This window comes from Brachycentrus maculatus, unplaced genomic scaffold (assembly GCF_059751285.1).
Source record: "Brachycentrus maculatus isolate JH-2025_06_01 unplaced genomic scaffold, ASM5975128v1 h1tg000203l, whole genome shotgun sequence".
Classification (NCBI taxonomy): Eukaryota; Metazoa; Arthropoda; class Insecta; order Trichoptera; family Brachycentridae; genus Brachycentrus; species Brachycentrus maculatus.
Genome location: NW_028280954.1, coordinates 898,828 through 921,568, shown reverse-complemented (window position 1 = coordinate 921,568; position 22,741 = coordinate 898,828). Strand labels below are relative to the sequence as shown.

The following is a 22,741-nucleotide window of genomic DNA, read 5'->3' as shown; positions in this document are numbered from 1 at the left end:
TGACGTCATGGAATATGGCCGACGATACCATTTTGAGAGGCCAGTGTTTTACATGTAGATAGCAACATTATTGGTAAATAAATAGGTAGGTACCAACTTCAGGTAGGTACCTAAGGCCGTTTTCGAAAAAAAGTAATACTTTTAATTACAAAAATAAAATAAAATACCTGCCCTTGCAAGGTATGTTGCGTATAAAACACTTTACATTCTTTATTTCGAACTATTGGTGGATGGCATATATTCTTTACTCTGTACTACATGATACAATTAGGCTTAGTCAAAATGTTGTGAAGAAAACTGTAATATTTCTACAATATGCGATAGATTATGTACATATCAAATTTAGCAGCGAGCTTCCAACGCTTTCTGTTTGAAGAAAGATTTTTCAGATCTTTGTTTACTTCGAAACCTGCCTTTTTTCACTGTTCCATAGAATTTCTTTCTGCCATTCCTCTTCCTATCTTACCGTTTATTTTCCTAAAGTGATAAGTTGTTAAAACGTAAGAAATGAATGAGGAAAAAAATAAAATCCTGGAATACACATTATATTCACATACCTTTTCGCAGTAATATTGTGGAGTGATTGAATACAGTGTGAGAATATAATTTTCTATACTCTACTTTTGAAAAAAAAAAACAAGCCGATGAAGTTTAAAATAATTCAATAAAGAAATTAAAATTGAATACAAATATCACTATTTGTCTATGATAAAAAGTAAACCAAACAACCAATAATTTGTGCAATTCACGATTTACATTGAATCAATATAATATTGAATACTATGTCTAGTATGTAAATATTTTATGGGGATACAGGTTGAAGAAGAACTTTCTGAATAGCCTAACACGGGCAGGAATCCAATTCTTCACCCAAGTATCCACCCTTCTTTCTGAACCTTATTTTAGAATTGCGGAGATAATTTCTAAAATGATAAAGCTAAACGCATTTAAAATATGAAATTTTGTATTAGTTGTTAGTATTATTTTCTGTTATATTTTGTTTGTAAATAAAAAATAATACTTGACACTGGCAGAAACATCCTTTCACTGGGTGAAATAAATAATTAAAAAAAAAAGTAAAATTGAAAAAAATAAGCTTTCAATAGATTTTTAGTTTCATGTAAATAGGAAAAATATTTATTATTACATTTGAATTAAACATCGCTAACCATTCATAACATAATAATTCCCAACATCTTGAGATATATATTTAAACTTGCAACACTTTTTACTGTTACGTCTTCGGCTCTTCGCGAGGTTTTTCTCAATTTTTCATTTTCATAATCAGAAAATGTCACAAGTTAGTCGAAATTTTTGCAGAGCCTTAATCCAGGTACAATTTTTAATAGTTTATATTTATATTTTTTAAAAGATGGTCGGTCATGTCATGAGCCCACGATATTTTATAATTGCAGCCCTTTTAAATCAATTCATGATTATGATAACAGACTGCAATTATTCAAATGCATATCGTACATGTAATTATTTCAAGGTGTAATTAATTATTACAAGGCTCTTGATGTTCTTATTTTAATAACAAAATAGAGATAAAAAATTTATATTTTTCTGAAAAAAAAATCCTTTTACAAACTGACATTTCTATTACTTTAGAAATAATGAAGTATTAAAAAATATTCATCAGTTTAAAATCGATGATAATTGCCATTGAATAATGAAAATACATCATTGATTTATCTCATTTTTTTAAAGTAAAAAAAATAAATTATTTCACTTAAGGTGGAATTTTTTAAGGCAGTTATTTAGTAAAAAAAACTTTAGGGAATTTAGCCTGACACAAGTATTAACATAGATTTTCACATTCATTGTTCGGCTGTCCAAACTTAAAACACAGTAAGGGACATTTTTTTTGTAGTACGTTTTTTTTTGCATCTTTGCATTTTCCAAAAATCCAAAAAAAAGTACTACAAAAAAAATGTCCCTTACTGTGTTTTGAGTTTGGACAGCCGTGTTGTAGAACACATTTTTGGATTTTTTATTAAGAAATTGTAATATTATGAAGACTTTGATATATTACTACTACTACTACCATCACGCCGTTTTACGCAGGGGTAGGCAGAGAGGATGGAACGTCACACTCTTCTGTCCTGACATACACTCCTCACTTCCTTCACATCCATACATTTAGTCATACAAACCCTCCGATTACGCAGACTTTTGACACCACCAGATTTTAGGTTCTGATTGATTTGATCGTGCCAAGTCTTTTTCGGCCGTCCTCGTTCTGTTCTTCCGCTCACATTCGCCACATATATTCCATATAGTCCATTCGCTCCACATGTCCATACCACCTTAAAAAACTCTTATTAAACTTTGATATGATATTAATTCAGAATAATAAAAATCACTTTTTACATTACACAATTTCGGAGCCGAAGCGCCCTAAATGTAATGGTGATTCCTGTAATGGTGCTTCTGTAATAATGACTGAAGCATTGAAAAGAGAAAATAATGCACGGATTGATCTAAAAACTTATGTTTTAACTAAACATGTTCTGTCTCTTCCATAACAACATTCCCATGAATTATAATTTACTTTAAATATAAAAATAAAACCCTAGTTTAAGCCTCTTTTTTGAGTTTATAAATTAATGTAAACATGACTAGTTTCGAGAACTACAGGTATTCTCTTCAACATGTGTAAATACAAATAAAACAGTTTGTATTTTCATCTGATGATGAGTACATCTTTAGTTTTAAACTAAAAAAAGTGGTCTTATACAAGTGTTTTTATTTTTATATAAAAAAAACTAACTAATCATCACTCCGCCTTGCGCAGAGGTAGGCAGAGACGATAGAACGCCACACCACTCTGTCTTTGCAAACAATTTTCACCTTTCACATTCATGCATCTCCTCATACATTAATTAAACCATATCCGCTCCCTGTGGAGCATATGGAGTCCACAAACTGTCTCTAGGATTTTCTGTCGGCTGCCAGCTCCTTTGCACCCTCCCAAGTCAGATCTGCACCCCGAAGTTCTGACGAGAATTGCCGACAAATACATATCCAATTGTTGGGTAATATATCCAAAATAAAACAAGGTTTGTTGGATTGAATTCTACATTTATTTATGTATATGTTAATACGTGACGCGTTTCATCTTCTTAGGACATTATCAAACACTGACTAAAAATATTTACAAAATGTCCTTATATACTAACAATAATTGCTATTATTAGGTCTAGGAGTACATATAATGTTGGGTATTTCGGTGGGTAATGTGGATTTCTATGAATGTTAAGATAAGCAATGTAGTTGAGTGTCAATTAGGGTATATGAATACAATTTGTATGGCTTTAAAATTTGTACGCGTCACGTATTAAGATATACATAAATATATTACATCTCACCAATAGATGTCTCTAGTGAAGTCCTAGTGATTCATGAACAAGGTTTCTAAATTGGTTCATATATATAGAACTTCCAAGAATTTGAGTAGTGTGGTTGTCAATAATGGGTAGAATTGGTGAATGTTACACGTGTGTAAAGTGATCACTTAAACCAGCCTATGACGGTCGTAAGCCCCGTAAATGCCCAGACTTCCATATTCTTCTTCATCTTTGATGAGATGTCAAAAAATAATGTGAAAGTAACTCCTGTAATTGGAGATAATCCAGATTTTGTGAACAAGTATTTGGACACACTCAAAATGTTGTATATACATAAATAAATGTAGAATTCAATCCAACAAACCTTGTTTTATTTTGGATATATTACCCAACAATTCAACATGGAATTCTACCTACTGTCTGCAGTTACAATAAATAAATACATATCCGCCAATTATTCTGGCTCCCGATCTAACCTTCTTCTTCTTCTTTATGTAGATCCTAGGGATCTGTTTGTGCCTCCGCATGTCGCTCTTGGGATTTCGACTCCCAGCTGTCTTTCCATCTTTTCTGAGGTCTGCCTGGGGGTCTGCGTCCATCAGGGTTGCCTTGGAGGGCGATACGTGGAAGTCTGTCTTCTTACATTCTGTTTATATGTTCCTTCCAGTATCGCCTTCGTTGTCGTCCCCACCTCACGATATCCTCCGTCTTACACATGCTTCGAATCTCCGATCTGACCCAAGTCTAATATATAATGATCACCTTGTGTATTCCAGGGCACGCAGTCGTTTGGTAAGAGGGGAATACATAGTACGGTATACAACTCCCAAGATGTAGGTATATCGTCGGATCAACTTGTTACCTTCCCGGTGAGCTTGCTTGCATGTGTGTTCACTAATCGTCTTTCGGCGTTGCATCATTCTACTAGCTCTGTTGAGGAACCTCTTGACAAATTATCATCTCCCGATAACTCTATGCAAACAGCTGCTTCCTTAAGACTCAGTAATATTAAACATTCAATCTTTTTGACAAAAATCAAATACAGTGAAACCTCTATCTATCGTTTTTAAAGGGACCTATTGAAATAAACTATGAATGCGGGAAAACAATGAATGCAGGATAAAGAAGTCAATATACAAGGAGATACGATTGAGTAAAGATACCGTCCTCCCCATCTGCATAACCATTAGTAGGTGAAAATTTCAAGAATACAAGTTTTAGATGTTAATAAATGTATTTATTAAAAAAAAAATACAAAGTTGAACAGACCCAAAGATCTTACATCTCTTCTGCTGTATCCATCACACAAGCTTTCGATAGTCTGTATCCCACACGTTGAAATATTGTCATCGAATGTAACAAAATTGAGAAAATAAAAAAAAAGTAAAAAAACAGACAAATTATATCAAATATGTAGCATAATTCAAACGATGAATGCGGTAAAATGGTGAATAGAAACGATCGATGCAATCTATTTTTGTATGAAATGAATTCGGGGTAGAAGAAATAAACGACACATCCGGGAAAACGATTATTCGAGGAACGATAGATAGAGGTTTCACTGTATATTTGATACTTAGCATACTTAGCAGAACTTAGATACAAATCTTAATTTAATTTTAGTTTTATTTTTTAAATGTGACAGTTTTAATACTGAGATTTTATCTTATAACTTAAAACATTCTCTATAACTGTGACGCACTCGCTCGCAACCAAAGTCACATCCTTGGAGGACCACTACTGGACTCCGAGAAGGTGAAGCTCCTACCACCAAGACAGGTCGTGAGCTACATGACTCACGCAGGTCTTGAGAGTGAGCTATGACACAGAGGGAGGTCACAATAGACCAAATATGGTCTCAGTGACGTAAGGGACTCAAGATCCCTTGACTTCATAATAGAAAAATAATGGTTTGGTAACAACAAAATTTGCTAAACTTGTATTTGAATTTTTTATAATTTTTTTAATAAAATCTCATTGAACTACAAAGTTAATAGGACCTGAGTTTAAGAGGGTTATAATTTGATTTGATGTTCCTCAATAATAAGCTTATGTATTTAAAACATTTAATATTTTATTCTGTTGGTGGCTCAAAACAATGAAAGGTTAAGTGAGTGAGTGAGTGAGTGATGAGTGATTTTTTCACTCGTAATATTTATTCAATATTACCCTGGACTGGTACCTGAAGCGGAGGGCTGATCACCTTTCCTTCATGTGTTAACGTTCAAAATAACACTGCATTTATATGATGCAGTGCCCTATGCACCATTGGGTGCAGATAAGGGTTAGAAGAAGAAGATAAGATAACTAAAATTCAATAGATTTATATTATCCACTGACACTTCGTGATGGAATTGCATTTTTAATATATTATTAGATTAAAACCAATATTTTTAGCTTTTCCACTTTTTTTATTTGTCATTACCGACATCATCAGACCAGTCTGATGATGTCGGTAACGACGAAACCCGGTCGCTGGTCAAATAAAAAAAGTGGAATAGCTAAAAATATTTGTTTTAATCTAATAATATATTAACTAAAATTCATATTTTTTATGCAACACGTTATTTAAATAATATAACCTCATTTTTTAAGTCATCAAACAGAAATAATTGAAATTATCAATGGGAGAGTATTTTTTTGGTGTTTTTAAAACCCTGTTTATGAAAAAAGAAATTCAATTTCTTATTTTATTGATTTTTTTTATTCATTAGTAGAAATATAATTTATTCAGTATTTTTTAATTCGCTTATTTTGTAAATAAAACATTTAAAATAAACCTCAAGTTTAAAAGCATACTGTTGAACTTGAGAGCCTAAAACTGTTTGAAATTATCGCTCTTTTTTTTTCAAAATTTAATACTTTTGTAACACCAATCGAAACCACATGGGTATTATTTTGTTTTTAAAATCTAATTGGTTAATAAATTGTAGTTGATATTAAGTTTGAAATTTTTGTCTTAATTTAATCTTTTATAATTAAATCTTAATTTACTTAAAAAAATACTAAATTTAGTTTTTTCAATAGTAAACATTTCACCAAAAAATGCTATAACACATTTGACTATGCAGGTATTTTTTTTTAAGTAATAATATTGTCAATAAAAAAGAATAAAAGAATACGATGTATAAAATTCAAATGTGTTTTTATTAAATTTTAATTAAAGCACATAATTTCATATGTGAATATGCTAAATTCCATGGTAACAGTGGATAACTATGTACTATATATATATCTTTTTTCTGACAACTTTGAATTGAGAAATTAACTAGTAATCGTAGCCAACTTTGTGGAATATTTATTATATCGCTCACGTCAACAACGTCATATTTAAAAAAAACATGACTTTTCAGGAGATTGTTTTTAAAGTTTAAGAACAAAATAAAATGTATTCAAAATAAATATCGAGCCTTTTAGTGAACTTTTTACTGTGCAACAGATCTTTTTAGGTAAAACCTAAAGGTTTTTTTTCCACTTGAAAAATATTGAATAAATTTTAAAAAAATAATTAAACAATACTTTTTCTTCAAAATGCAAAAACAACACTTTCTGCCCTGTAGCTGGTAAATATTAAGTTAAAAATATGCTGCTTTTGCTGGGATATATGTAGTACATTTTCTGGGCATTCCGAAAACATGCACAACTGAAAATTGTCAATTTTTGATATATGACGTTGTTGAAAGTAGTGAGCGATATATATGTAACAAAATATTAAAATTCAAAATAAAATGCTTAATTATTCACACTTGAAATGTAATAAAATGTCCAAATGAATTGCTAAAGTATTTGCAAATATCTACACCGGTTGATAGTTAGTGGGGTGACTGTCCGATAGATGGCGCTCTATCGATGAATAGTTTTACCTCGTAAATACCACTTTGTCTTAAAATCTATTGTGGCACGTGTTTTGATGCATTTTGCATCATTTTTAAGCTAAAAATGGATATAATTAAAACGTAACTTTGTTTTAAAATCACAGAAATATTTTATTATAACTTAATTATAATGCCTACCGGTTTCGAAGCTTCTTTATCAAGCTTCTTTATCAAGACTGATTAATACTAAAAAAGTAGGTTTTTTAGTATTAATCAGTCTTGATAAAGAAGCGGTTAGCTTCGAAACCGGTAGACATTATAATTAAGTTATAATAAAATATTTATAGTGATTTGAAAACAAAGTTACATTTTAATTATAAAATGGAAAATCGCAAAGTTAGTGCTTCAAATATAAATTATAAAAATGGATAGATATTACCACAAAGTGACTGCCGAATCAATTAATGAAATTTGTTACATAAAGTTTAACTTTTATGTGGACTGTCCACAATTATTATAAAAACACAAATTCCAATACAAACCTAGATATTTACGTAAAATAAATACTTCTATCATTGGATTAATATTTTAATTAATCAGAATAATTTCATAATTTTTTTATTTGAATACTTGATTGGATATTCTTCCACGAAGCCTGGATTATAAAGTGTACTATATACCAACATCTTACTTGAGTATTGAAATGTAGCCAATGGACTTCTGGACATTTGTAAGTTTTGTTTATTTATCCATAATAAGCATGTGTTTTTGCTTTTGGTTTCCACGTGTGTGCGTGTGTGTGCTTCCTTTATAATGCTTTCAGCAAGGAATCAAAAATTATGGTTACAATGTATGTATCACTTTTATGTATTTTTATTATTATTTTGGTTTTAAATTTGTTGTCACTGGAAATGAATTATATTTTATTGTATTATCAATCCGTCACTATATTGTACATTTGGGTTTCATACATGAGGTCACAGGTCAATACCTGCCTTGGTATAAATATATATATTTCTGTTGTTATCCTTTAATTCGGAATCGCTGATATTTCTTGGTGGAAGCTATACATATTTTTGTAAAAAAGTTTATCATATGATAGGTTGATATAAAATTTTGATGAGTGATAATCAGTCTCACCGTTTTTATGGGATAGCGCAGCGTTTTCCAATCCACGGGATAAGACCCGTTTACGGGTCACCAATAAAAATTTGCATAAAAATAATCTTAAAGGATTGACTTAAAATAATTAATGATTTTTATTCCTGTTTTATTTCTTCATGAAACTCTAAAAGTATCATTAAATTTTAATTCAGTATTAAATTTGTATAATTCCAAAATTGAAGCTATGTGAGATATTTTAATCCTTATGAACTGTTGATAGATTATGACATTCCATTAGTTTTTATCAACTCCAATCTCACCGGTCATTGATGTTGCATTTCTTGGTATACTTAATTTAATGCTACAAAGGAAAAAAAAAACACAAATAACCTATGGAAATGTTTGGTTCATGAGAAGAAAAGTTTGGGAAATGCTGATCTAGGTTCTTAAAATATCTCCCTTCAAGGTGTCATTTGATAAAATTTGTTTTTAAATAAATAAATAGTTATTTATATACATATTATTTATTATAAAACTCTATTATCTTATTTTTTCTTATTATATTATATATTTTGTCCGCTTCCTTAGTGTAATGGTCAGCACGCTCGGCTACCGTTCTGAAGGTCCCGGGTTCGATTCCCAGGGGGGGGTCAAATAAATATAAGTGATTTTTTCACTGTAATATTTATTTAATATTACCCTGGACTGGTACCTGAAGCGGAGGGCTGATCACCTTTCCTTCATGTGTAAATGATCAAGATAACACTGCGTTTATATGAAGCAGTGCCCTATGCACCATTGGGGTGCGGATAAGGGTTTTATTATTATATTATATAAATCTTAGGGAAATTTATAAGAACATTTAAAAATTTTGTATTCAATTTGTATGAAAAATAATAAATTCAATTGTGTCAGATTCAATGACAAAATAAAATTTTAAAACTGTTAGTTGAATTATCCTTAGGCTATAAAAAAATTGGATGTAAAAGAAAGCTGAATATTTTTAGAAATTATTTTATACGTATATCTATGTAATACTGTAAGTCAATTATCTAAATTTATTTTTGTATTTATTCATATGTACTCAAAAAAAAATGTACTAAATATTTTTCATCATATATCATTATGGCTAAATTTATTACTAAGTGGATAGTAAAAATGGTTATTGTTGACTGCTTTTGAATCCATAAATCCTGTTATTAACCAATATTTCAGAATATTCCTTAATATTTCTGCCATAATATCCTCTCTTGCATACTGCTTGAACAATTACCTAAGAGAAAAACTGCATGGAGATCCTTTATCTTCCATAGTGACTAATTTTTCCACTCAAGTACTTAACTATGGGAAAATATGATTATCCTGGATAAGTTAACTGTTTTTTTTTCAGCATTTTCAAGATGATTTTGGACCGATTACGAAAATCGTATTGCACTCCCAGTTTTAGACTTTGTCATGTTGAAAATATTATATTTTGAGTGTGTACTGAGAATAATAAATTTGTCTTATAAAAAATAAGCCTAAGTAATTTGCCCGGCAAAAATCAAGTCTAAATGATTTGCCTGGTAAAAAATAAGTCTTAATAATTTGCTTGGTAAAAAACAAGCCTAAACATTTGTCCGGAAAAACAAGCTTAGATATTTATTATTTGAATTGAATTGTACATAGATATTTGAATAAAATGGATGGAATTGAATCTTTGAATGTTATCTCAAATTTGTGTTGTTGTTGCTTGTATCGTGATTAAATTTTAGTGTATTTCAGTGCACTTTGAATATGAAGAATATTGTAGAGAAGTGAGGGAAGTTGAACGTCTATACGCTTAAAATGAAGCTATTTTATTTCAGCGCACATGGTCATATTTCCTTAATTTACTCACAATTGCTTCGATTTATTTAGAATAATGTCCTGATAAAAAAATATATTGCAAAATTGTTTCTACATTGTTAAATATTTTTTAAATTTAACTTTTACTCGATAAATACCACTATTTATCAAAATCTATTTTGACATGTGTTTGAATGCATTCAACACACCCATATTGTTTTATTAAAGAAAAAAAGCCTTGATATCTAAACACATATGAAGCAAAATATGGAAGTCTGCGTATTTATCGGGGCTTATATATATTATACAGGGCTTGCGTAAATATCCTAAATTCCATATTCTTTTTTGTCTATGTTGAGATGTCAATATAAATAACTCCGAAGTGGACAAACACAGATTTGGACACACTCAAAATATTGTAAAAATAGCATTGTTAGAATGCCAACTGTATACATATTAATTTCTTTAACCAATGAGGTAAGAGGTCACCCAAAAATGATTTAAAAAATGGTTTACAATATTCAGTGCGTTTTTTTAATTTCCTCGGGACTCCTTAGTGTGCGACTCAAAGTATTTTATTTATACAAAATCAAAGACGTTGTTTTTATCAATATCCTGGTGATATTTCTAACAGTCAATACTATTTTCTAATTTTCCGTTGATGGTTTTTAGCAAAGGGGCAAGAATGAAGGAAGAACAACCTGCACCCTTATCCCTGGAGATGGTGTCGGACCGGAATTGGTGTATTCCGTCCAAGAAGTCTTCAAGGTATACCCTCCTGTGATTTTGATAATTCTATTTTTATGTAGAAACAGTCTAATCATAATTTTGTTTTGAATTCTGGATAGTTAAAAGAAATATATTATATAAAAATGTTTCTTGGTGGAAAGGCATTTTGTATATTAAAACAACAACTTTATGGCTTTTTATTTTATTTGAAAAAATAATAATTATTCTTATTTCAAAAATAATTATAAATGTTTTTATTTAAAGGATAATTTTGTTTTGAATTGAATTTTGATAACTAAAAAAAAATATTCTTAAAAATACATTTCTTGGTGGAAATGCATTTTATGTAATAAAACAGTGCTTTTTCTACTTTTATTTTATTTAATTTTTTTTTTCATATTTCGAAATTAATTATAAAAAATCGTGTTATGTAAGAGCTATGATTTTATATAATTTTTCTGATGAAACAAATTTAAATATAATTAATTAAACTGGTGAATTATAATCAAAATTACATATGAAACATAGTAGGAGTTTAAAGCAGGATTCTATTTAAACATATGCCTTATTATGGCGTAATTATAACTTCGACACGTTTCAAAGCAAACAGAATACGTTATAAAATGAAATATCACAAAGTTGGTGCTTCGAATAGTACAAATATAAACATCATAATTTTCCTTTTAATTGATCGCCATCCGGATTTAGGCGGCCAATGTTCCTGTGGACTTCGAGCCGTACTTTTTCTCCGAGGTGAATCCGACTCTCAGCGCTCCGTTGGAAGATGTGGCCAAGTCCATCACCAAGAACAGGATCTGCTTGAAGGTGAGAACTGATTGCTCTTCACTTGCAAGCCGTGTCAGGCGAATGTGGCACCATTTGAGATGAGATTTGTTTCCACAGGGCATCTTGGCGACTCCTGATTTCTCTCACACGGGCGAGCTGCAGACTCTGAATATGAAGCTGCGCAACGAGCTGGACCTGTACGCCAACGTGGTGCACGTCAAGTCCCTGCCGGGTGTCCGGAGCCGCCACCAGAATGTGGACTGCGTCATCATCCGCGAGCAGACCGAGGGGGAGTACTCGGCCCTGGAGCACGAGAGCGTGCCGGGTAGGTCACCTCAAAACGGGCACCATATCAGCCCAAAGTTTGTTTTGCGAGCCTAAATGTTCCAATACAAATTGTAACGATAAGGGTTTGCTGTTGTAGGCCAAATTTGCTTCTTTAAGCCAGAATTCTGCCAAGTTCCAATCTAAGATCTACCAAGATCTACCTTTTCCGGACCTCTTATTCATAATAGTAACCAGATGAAGCCCGCCTCCGTAGTGTAATGGTCAGCACGCTCGGCTATCGTTCTGGAGGTCCCGGGTTCGATTCCCAGGGGGGGGTCAAATAAATATAAGTTATATTTTCACTCAAATATTATTCAATATTACCCTGGACCTTTTATTACCTGAAGCGGAGGGCTGATCACCTTCCCTTCATGTATTAACGATCAAGATAACACTGCGTTTATATGATGCAGTGCCCTATGCACCATTAGAGTGCGGATAAGGGTTTGAAGAGTAGAAGTCATATAATAAGTTCAATAAATTTATTTTATCATGGTTTCAGACATCTCCTAGTATGTAAAATAATTTGGGAAGAGTCTTGAACCTGGCACATAAATCAATTGAAATGCTTTTGTGCTTCCTAATGTCAAAATGATGTATGAAAACTGTCATATGAAGATAGTTTTAAGCATATTTCTGTTTCCGTTCCCGTTTTTGCTCCCGTTTTTTTATACAGAAACCACCGCGGGTATGCACACAATAACTCTTGTAAGTTTCATCGCAATCAGTTGAATATTATAGGAGTCTATAGAGTATAACCATACATACAAATATATATACACTAATTTTTATATGTATAGATTTTATGCACATACATAATCAGTCTGCCTCTTTAGTGTAATGGTCAGCATGCTCGGCTACCGTTCTGGAGGTCCCGGCTTCGATTCCAAGCGGGGGTTAAATATATATAAGTGATTTTTTCACTCTGATATTTATTCAATACTACCCTGGACTGGTACCTGAAGCGGAGGGCTGATCACCATTCCTTCATGTGTTAACGATCAAGATAACACTGCGTTTATATGATGCAGTACCCTATGTACCATTGGGGTGCGGATAAGGGTTTGAAGAGAGAAGAAGAAATAATCAGTGTCCTGCCGGATACAGGTGTGCAGTGGTCAAATTCAATGTTTTTGACATTTTACAATTTTTAATTGTGTATACACAATGACAAATTACTTTTCATTATGTTGTCGATTTTTCAAAATGTAGCATAAAATAATTATTATAACTAAATAACTTTTCTTAATTACACTCTGTTCACAGTCATTTTACCTGTATTTTTTTTTAATAATTAAATTAACTAAAGAATAAATAATGTAATTAGCTTTTAGACTGTTGCGGAATTCTAGGAAGAATTTTGGTGTGCTCTAAGTGAGAAAAGGTTGCGGATCACGATATAAATAATAAAAGATTGTTTGACCGTTTTCAGGTGTGGTGGAGTGTCTGAAGATCGTCACAAAGGCGAAATCGCAGAGGATCGCCAAGTTTGCGTTTGACTACGCCACCAAGCACGGGCGCAAGAAGGTCACCGCCGTCCACAAGGCCAACATCATGAAGCTCGGGGACGGGCTCTTCTTGAAGTGCTGCACCGAGGTGTGAACAATCATAATACAAATCTTGCCAAGACAGAGTAGCACGGCGTTCTACTGTCTTTACCTACACTTGCGAAGAAGTAGCATAGTGGTCAGTCAGTTACATAGTGCCCTATTGATGACATTCTTAATTTGGGGTTCAGATAGCCAAGCTCTATCCCAAGATCCGGTCAGGAGTCAGAATAATCGGCGGGTATGTATGAGGAGATGCATGATTTCGGAAGACTACGATTACTATACACAGGACCAACCTGCCGATGGTTATGCCTGTAGGAAGAGCTACCGCTATGTTGAACAATATCACATTGGATATTGATCTGTTCCATGTGTCTGAAGGAGTTTTCCGAAGCGGGATTCTTCTACACCTTTAAGTCTTCTTGCTTACTTTTACTTTTAATATATACGCCTTGAATATTGTTTGTTATGTATATATTATTTTTTTATTGAATAAATTGAAATTGAAAATTGAAAGATCCGAATGTTTGCCAAGATAGAATAGTACTAAACAATTTCAACAAAACATCAAATATTTAGGCATTACATACTTCAATAAACTCCCTAAAGTAATAAAAAATTAGAAGATATCAAAATTCTTAAGATAAAAATTAATGCCCATACATGTAAATCTTAAAAGAAAGAAATCTTTAAAAAAAAGTAAAATGAAAATACTATTATGCCATTGATCAAATAAAACAATAAACCTCGAGTGTAAGTCCCTCTTCAAGCATAAGAGCTCAGTTTTTTTTTTGGAGAGGCACAGCGAAAATGAAATTATAAGTTTGCCATATCGTAGTCATACAGGAGAAAGTGGCCAAGTGCATTTTTTACAAAAACGTGAATCATTGACTATTTGATATCTTACTAGCTTAATATTGCCCTGAAAAAATCCCAAAGGATTTTAAACTTGGAAGTAAAACATATTGACTTGTTAAAAATGACTAACTGCATTGATGTTTATTTTCTTGCCAAGCAAAAGTGATTTGAACGGCCCTCCTGAACATTTTACGTTCTGTCAGTTGGTCACTTTCTCCTGTACGACTGCGATATGTATGAATGTATAGAAATTGTATTAAAAAATGTAACTGTATTAAATAAATTTAAAAAAAGACAGAGTAGTGTGGCACTCTCTCTACCTACTCCTGTGGGGAAGCGTCATGAATGTTAGTCCTATTGATGATATTGTCGATTTGCGGTTCAGATGGCCAAGTTGTATCCCAAGATCAGGTCAGAAGTCGGAATACTCAATGGATATGTATGAGGAGATGCATGAACGTGGAAGAGCCGAAGAATGTTTGCCAAGACAGAGTAATGTGGCATTCTACTCTCTCTGTAGTGGTTAGTCAGTTAGTTAGTACCCTATTGATGACATTGTGGGGGCGTGGTTTGCAATTGCACTGATTACGGGCACCCACGTCCACTATCTCCTCAGAGGTTGCAATTTATATCAAATGAAAACATGAAAAGAATAAATAATCCAACTTGAAATCCGCGTTTATTTGCACAAAAGATTTTTGGTTTACAATGAACTTAAGATTCACAGGTTTTTATTCTAAACTGATATTCACAAAAATATTATTAAAATGTTACAAATTTTTGTCATAACGAGACACAGGTGTAGGATGTAGCGACAGTTCAATTGCAGTTTCGGTGACGAAAGAGAGAATGTACTCGGCTCGCTCTCGCTTATAAGGGCTTGGTGAAGTCACACTGCTATGTTCGTAATTGCGCGGTACATTCACCACAAGCCGAAGAATGTTTGCCAAGACCGTAGTGTGGCATTCTACTCTCTCTCCCTAACTCTGTAGTGGTTAGTCACTTAATGAGTACCTTATTGATGACATTGTTGATTTGCGGTTCAGATGGCGAAGCTGTACCCCAAGATCCAGTTTGAGCAGATGATCGTGGACAACTGCACGATGCAGATGGTGTCCAACCCGCACCAGTTTGACGTGATGGTGACGCCCAACCTGTACGGCAACATCGTGGACAACCTGGCCTCGGGGCTGGTGGGGGGCGCGGGTGTGGTCGCCGGAGCCTCCTTCAGCTCCCGGTGTGTCGTCTTCGAACCCGTTAGTCACCTTTTTATTGTATTGTGTGTGTATATTTTAGGGGTGCCGAAAAGAAATTCATTATATTTCATGCCTTGTTTGGGATCAGTCTGTACCTGAACACGGTTGATTAAACATCTTTTTAAGGATGCTTGTGCACTACACGGAATTTTACTGTCCGGCAGTCCGGTTAGCATGATAAAATGGATGATCGGCTCGGATTGGCTTGTGCTTTTGGTCGTCTTTCTTCGGATTGGTGCGCTTGATCGGTGCGTGATCACGGTGCGCATAAATTTGATCATGCTAAACTGTCATAGTCGCTATTATTTTAATAAAACCGGACCGGTGGACGGTGAAATTCCGTATATCGCACAAGCGCGCTGAGTATTCCATTCTATAGTACTTTTCTTTGGCTTTTTTTTGGCTAATTTTTAATTTTTAATTGTTACAAATAAAATGGTAAAACCAGAAGCCACCAAACAACATATTCGGTATTGTATGCTATTTATCAATCAAAGCTGGAATCCGACAAAAAATCAATTTGTGAAGTGTTTGGAGCAATGCTAACACCAAACAGATGTCAGTTTTGGTTCAGAAAATTTAAATCCGGCGATAGAAATTTGACAGATGATCGGAAATCGGGGTGCTCATTAAATTTTGTCGATGATCTGCTGTAGGCCACAGTGGAAGCCGATCCTCATTTAAGTATTGAAGAATTTTTAATTGATATTCAATGTGGGCGATAGACAAAATAAGTTTGAGAACCACCGATGTAGATAATTAGACACAGAAGCAAAATATATAAAAAAAATAAATATAAAAAAAATACACTCCTTATCCTTATTGTATTTTTTTTTTTTTTTTTTGAACCCTTATCCGCACCCGATGGTGCATAGGGCACTGCGTCATATAAACGCAGTGTTATCTTGATCGTTTACACATGAAGGAAAGGTGATCAGCCCTCCGCTTCAGGTACCAGTCCAGGGTAATATTAAATAAATATTACAGCGAAAAAATCACTTATATTTATTTTACCCCCCTTGGGAATCGAACCCGGGACCTCTAGAACGGTAGCCGAGCGTGCTGACCATTACACTACGGAGGCTATTGTATTACCGTACCACAAAGTTATCAATGCTTTTAATATAGAAAATATAAATTAGAATCTGGACTCAATTTGTGTTTTAGTTTATTATATATGTACTATAATTTATATTTGAAGCACTAATATTGTAATTTTCCATTTTATAAATAAAATGTGTTTTGTTTTAAAATCACAATAAATATTTTATTTTTAACTTATAATGTCTACCGGTTTCCAAGCTAACCGCTTCTTTGAAAGAAAAAGATAAAGAAGCGGTTAACTTCGAAACCGGTAGACATTATAATTAAGTTATAATAAAATATTTATAGTGATTTTAAAACAAAGTTATATTTTAATTATACTATACACTGTTTGAAAAGTTAAACATTGGAAAATTGAAGAGTAAATTGTGATTTTATAGGGCGCGCGCCACACATTCTCCGAGGCTGTCGGCAAGAATGTAGCCAACCCGACGGCCATGTTGCTGTGCGCCGTGAACTTGCTCTCTCACATCAATCTGCACAACTACGCCATACTGATCAAGACCGCTGTCGACAGGTAATTTTATTTTATTTTATCTTTTTAAAAATGAGAAATAATTGTTTTTTTTTATTTATTGATTTGGCGTTTAATTTGTACAACTCCATTTTAATTTATGTATTAATTTTTAAATCAAACACCGATTTTTTGAGTCTACTAAGCTGTATATTAAACGACTTAAAGTTGTGTACTGAACACACCTCCTTTATTTAAATGCCTTATCCTTACCCAACCCTACTGCCTACCCTGATGAAGAAATTCTGTGCATGTCACTGGATATAAGTAAATATCTTGATGACAACCCAGTGTGGAGTTAAATATAGTATTGTTAATGTCTTTTCTGTATTAATGTTTCAAATATAGGATTTTTATTTGATTGATCAATGATATTTCTGTGTCAATTTTAATAAGATTCGATTCTAAGATGATTTTTCTATATAGGTTTTTAAAAACAAAGCATGCATTTATTTGTCAATCTTAAGTCGGTATTTCTATGTGGATTCCAGCATACTTCTAGAAGGTAAAGTGAGGACTAAAGATGTGGGTGGCCATTCGAGCACTATAGACTTCACGCACGCAGTCATTTCCAAACTAAATCACAATGCGCCAAGGGTATAATCACATACTCATACAGTTTATTCTAGTCCTTGACTCGTAGTAGAACAATTGGATATCTTTCAATGTCAAAATTATTAGTTAGATTACTTGATTCTGGTAATACATACGTATGTAATGGTATAGCTTTTTTTTATATATAGATCTGTGTGCATGTATTTGTTTACGATATTCGATGTTGAAAACTGTTGCTTGCATGAAATTGACAACTTACTATGTAGCTACATTTAAAAACATGAACCAAATTGCTTGTATTGTCAAGTTATTGAGTGAAGCGTTGTTTTAGGAGGATTTCAAATTCCCCTTTTAGGTTTGAATGGGTTAACCTTTTAAACGCGTTAACTTTGTTCCTAAGAAACGCTCGTGCGCGGCTGTATTTCGCCGTTTTTTAAATGATTACTTTTATCATGTATTTAGTTATGAAACGATTTATTTTCCTAAACAAAAACGTTCAATGGGATTCATTGTGGATCCGGTTAACCGGATCCACGCGGCTCGCATAAGCGTATGTGTTTTAACAAGACATGCCCCATACGCGGCTGACATAAGCGTTTGTGTTTTCACTTTGCTCCAAGTTTCGAACCTCAGTTCAACTTGGAGGGATTTTTTCATGGTGTGGAACTTTGGATAAAATAATACGTCAATCCTCGGCCTCATGACATCTGTTGAAATATCTGACTAATAATTTGTAACATCACAAGGATAAATAAAATAACAGATCCCTGATTTCTCTTGAGGTCGGTAATTAGTCCGCGTCATTATCATGCCCTATATCTGTCTCACTCTCGACGCTACGCATTGCCAGTGCGTAAGAGTGACACACGATGCGTGCTTTGATTTATTTATGTTACAATCTTATTTGTTTATATTACGATATATTTCAAGAATAATGTGACACACGTGTATTATAGAGTACCAAAAAGGCACAATGAATCCCATTGAACGTTTTTGTTTAGGAAAATAAATCGTTTCTTAACTAAATACATGATAAAAGTAATCATTTAAAAAACGGCAAAATACCGCCGCGCACGGGCGTCTCTCAGGAACAAAGTTAACGCAGTTAAAAGGTTAACCGGGAAGCAGTTTAAATGGGATGTTAACCGTACCTTCCCGGTGTTGTGTACCTTGTACACATTGCTTCTAATAACCATAATATTTCTATAAATATAATAAATACAAGGCAAAGATTTTAGGTATTCCTCCATAACATATTTACGCATTGATTAAAAAAATAACATTAATAATAATCAGAATTTATCGGGTACATCAAAGGTATTTTGTTAATATCGAGAACAAATTTGTGTAGTGTGCGGGAACTGCGACACTATATTCGCATCTAACTCTTGCATACTTGCACTGTGCAAGCGTGAGGAGCTCAAAGCTCAATGTTCTCCGGTTAGCGGCAGTAGCTTTTGGGCTTCTGACAAGAGTGGACCTACACTTATTCCGTGACCGTTGCCAGATGGTTTTTAATGTTTTTAGCAAATAAATCTAAATTATTTTAATATTTTACTTCATTTATAATTAATGAAAGGGATTAGTTATAAATGTCCGTATGTTTCTGATTGAAAATTGCAATTTTTTTATTGTGTAGTGACTACCCAGCACCGAGACGAGCGTTTTATTTTAGCACCGGAAAAGAAAGGTTAAATTTAAAAATTATATATACTTACACATACTTTTACAGAACGCTAGGAGAAGGGCGACTTTTAACAAAAGACATTGGAGGTCAATCAACAACTACAGATTTTACCCAAGAAGTTATTGCTAAAATGAAAAAGAAAATATGAGTCGAGGTTACGGTATTAAATCTCATATTGTAGTTCCATTATTGTCATTTGTTTTGATTCACCGAATTTGGTCGTCGGGAAAGTTCTGTCATATTTTTTCAGTCAGATAAAGAAATTAAATTTATCACCTGAGAACAGATTATGTGCTTCAAATAGTGGTAATACCTAGGACACTCGGAGTTACATACCCGTACTGTAAAGTACATGGCCGAGCCAACTGAATCGCCTTTTCTTGACGACAGTTGTGACCAAGATTTGCTGCGTCCTACGCCTTATCTCTTCATTCCTCACAAAGTCAAACCGCCGCACGCCTGAAATTCTCCGCAGACACCTATTCTCAAAGCTTAGTACATGGCTGCTCTGGGCCATTGTAAGGTGCCATGTTTCACAGCCGTATAAGAGAACAGGAGCGATGCAGGCATTGTATAGGCGGCATTCGGTCTTCACCGAGTATAAATCCGATCTCCAGACAGCCTTCATACTGTTGAATGCGGACCCAGCGAGTCCTAATCGCACTCCCAGTTTCTTTTGAAGGCTGCCATTTTCAGTCGCGTACACTCCCAAGTACTTGAAACTCTCGACCCTTTGGATGCGCTGGTTACTCAACATCAAGGGTTGTTGGGCATCTAGGCATGAGCTGTTGCACAACACATGGGTTTTTGCAACATTTATTGTAAGCCCCATGTGCGTAGAGTATATTTATTTTTAATACATTTTATTATGTTCTTAAACTTTAAATCTCCTGTAAAATCAAGTTTTTTAATATATGACGTTGTTGAAAGGAGTGAGCGATATGTTCACCACCCATTTCTACTGGCCTTAAAAAATATCACACTCTTTCTTGACCACCATATATTTTGAATTTAAAATATCATCTTATAGTAATATTCATACTCATTAATTTAGAAATATATGTATTTTACCTTTTTAAATTATGTAACTGTGACCTTCATTTTCTCATTCTTTAAATACGTTTTTATCATATTTAAGTATTCATATTAAATAAAATACCATTTACATTACAAATAGAATTCATCATTGTATCACAATTTATGAAAAAAAAAGGTAATATTTCTTTAAAATGATTGTTAGTTGTTTAACAATATTTATTTTCCCTTTAAGAGATAATATTTTAAGTGTTAAAATTCCTTCCATAGTGTAGTGGTTAGTGCGCCAAGTTACAGAGTTACGACAGAAAAACCAAGACGGAGACAGTCAGTTTTGAGTTCTCTGTCGCACACTGTTTTATCAGCGGAAAACTTTAATTTTTAATTTTAAAGTGTTCTGCTGATAAAACAGTTTGCGACAGAGAAATACCAAGATGGCGACGTTCAGTCAGTTTGGAGTTTTCTGTCGCACACTGTTTTATCGACAGAATACTTTATTTAATTTAAAAAGTGTTCTGCTGATAAAACAGTGTGTGACAGAGAAACACCAAGATGGAGATGTTATATCCATTTGAGTTCTGTCGCACACTGTTTTATCGGCGGAACATTTCAAAAATTCAATCAATAAATTAATACATTTTTTACATATACAGAAGTTGGTTTCATATTGTAATATTTCTAAAATCCTTTGTCTGAATGTAGGAGCCTCCATATTCAAAGTTTTCAGTTTTAGTCATTTGCAATATTTTCCAGGTATGTAAACTACGCAAATATTCAAGGATGAATGTATTTTTAATGTGTTTTTTATTATTTCTAGGGTTCTGAAAGCGGGTAAAGTGAGAACAAAGGATATCGGCGGTCAGTCCAACACCATCGACTTCACCCACGCCGTTATTGGAAATCTCAAGTAAACCAAAGAAGACGTTCAACAAACTTAACCCCTTCAATCAAAATACATTTTGTGAATTTAAAAAAAATAATATCCGCCATATTAATCTATTGATTTGGCAGTTACTTTATGTTATGATTTATTAATTTTAAAACAGAATTTGGCTTTGTTTGATAGTGTCAAAACTTTGTATGTACTATACTTTGATTAGTTTCCGCCATTGCTGAAGAGGTGGCATTTATATTATTTTCCGTTATTTTTATTTTTTAAAAAGAGAAATATTTGTGTTTTTATTATTGACAAAAATACTTCAATTTCATTCTATTTCTGTGAGCCTAAACGGCTCATTATCAGAAGTAGGTATCAAATTGTGGTAGAGTGGGTTCGAACCTGGAAACTCGGACTCAAATGTCCGCGACACTAACCATGGGACCACAACCCGACACAAATTCAATAAAAATTACCAGCTTGAGTATTTGAGTATTTTAGCGTATATTTTTTTTTGTTATTTAAAACAGTTTTTTTTATTAAATTGAAAATGTTGATTCTTATAAGTTCTGTAAAAAATGGCATAGCGGAAAAGTTAGGTTTTTTATTAAAGCATTTCAGTGCGGAGATTTTCTCATATATGTATGCTATGTATTAGAATTTTTGTTTTGTAAAAATGGTCCATTTCAAATTTAGCAGACATTGTAAGGGGGAAAACAAATGGTTTTCACAAAATAATATATTTGTATTTTTCACAAAAAAAAATAGTTAAATTTGTTAATTTGTGAATATTATTGAAAAAATGGAACTTTGAAAATGTGCGTAAACTTCTAAACCAAATATGCATGGCGATAGAATTGTATGGAGTAATTTTCAGAAAGGCTTTGCCTTATAGCCCTTTGGTGCAAAGTTTTGATATTATTAAATAAAGCTAAAATATTCATCGAAATAATAAGTAAATAATTTCTGTTTGACTATATTTACTTGATGTTTTGTTTTTCTTATATTGAAAGGTGACTATGTGTAGTTTACTGTTTTATTTATTTTCGTCCTAAGGCTGTTTGATTGATGTATTTATTTTAACTTATGTCACAGGCAGAATTTACACATACATATTTATTTTGTAGTATGTTATATTTAATGACAAAAATATAATCATAATTTTCTCCTTCTCGCTTGTTGAAATATAATGATAGTTATTTAAATGTTAATTTAATATAGATAATAATGTAGGAACATAATAAGTAAATAAAAAACAGATGTGTGTTTGAAATATAGTTTTATCAAATGATTCAGAAGTTACTTTTCGGAAATATCTATCCATTTTTATTACATACATATTTTATTTGTCCGCCTCCGTAGTGTAA

General features: G+C 32.9%; 1 protein-coding gene across 5 annotated transcripts; it reads left to right on the top strand.

Annotated features, from left to right (window-relative positions):
* The first annotated feature begins 1,212 nt into the window (after nt 1-1,212).
* Idh3b (isocitrate dehydrogenase [NAD] subunit beta, mitochondrial) lies at nt 1,213-22,732 on the top strand. Of its 5 annotated transcripts, none has more exons than XM_088263818.1 (10): nt 1,224-1,333; nt 4,127-4,219; nt 10,769-10,864; nt 11,534-11,650; nt 11,729-11,936; nt 13,371-13,534; nt 15,393-15,602; nt 17,087-17,223; nt 19,508-19,616; nt 21,315-21,451. In XM_088263818.1, exons 1-9 carry the CDS (start codon nt 1,292-1,294, stop codon nt 19,608-19,610), a joined length of 1,170 nt encoding a protein of 389 aa, XP_088119944.1. In that variant the 5' UTR covers nt 1,224-1,291; the 3' UTR covers nt 19,611-19,616; nt 21,315-21,451. The 5 variants fall into 5 exon arrangements, with proteins under 5 accessions (XP_088119945.1, XP_088119947.1, XP_088119944.1 ...); XM_088263817.1 differs by having other exon boundaries at nt 19,508-19,622; nt 21,315-21,433; XM_088263820.1 differs by having other exon boundaries at nt 4,127-4,183; nt 19,508-19,622; nt 21,315-21,432.
* The last annotated feature ends 9 nt before the right edge of the window (nt 22,733-22,741 follow it).

Excerpts from the sequence above, each read along its gene's own strand:
- Idh3b (XM_088263818.1), top strand. The coding sequence starts at position 1,292 with ATGTCACAAGTTAGTCGAAATTTTTGCAGAGCCTTAATCCAG. Across the intron at positions 11,937-13,370 it reads GGAGCACGAGAGCGTGCCGG|GTGTGGTGGAGTGTCTGAAG; the intron begins GTAGGTCACCTC and ends GACCGTTTTCAG. Across the intron at positions 17,224-19,507 it reads ATCAAGACCGCTGTCGACAG|AACGCTAGGAGAAGGGCGAC; the intron begins GTAATTTTATTT and ends ATACTTTTACAG.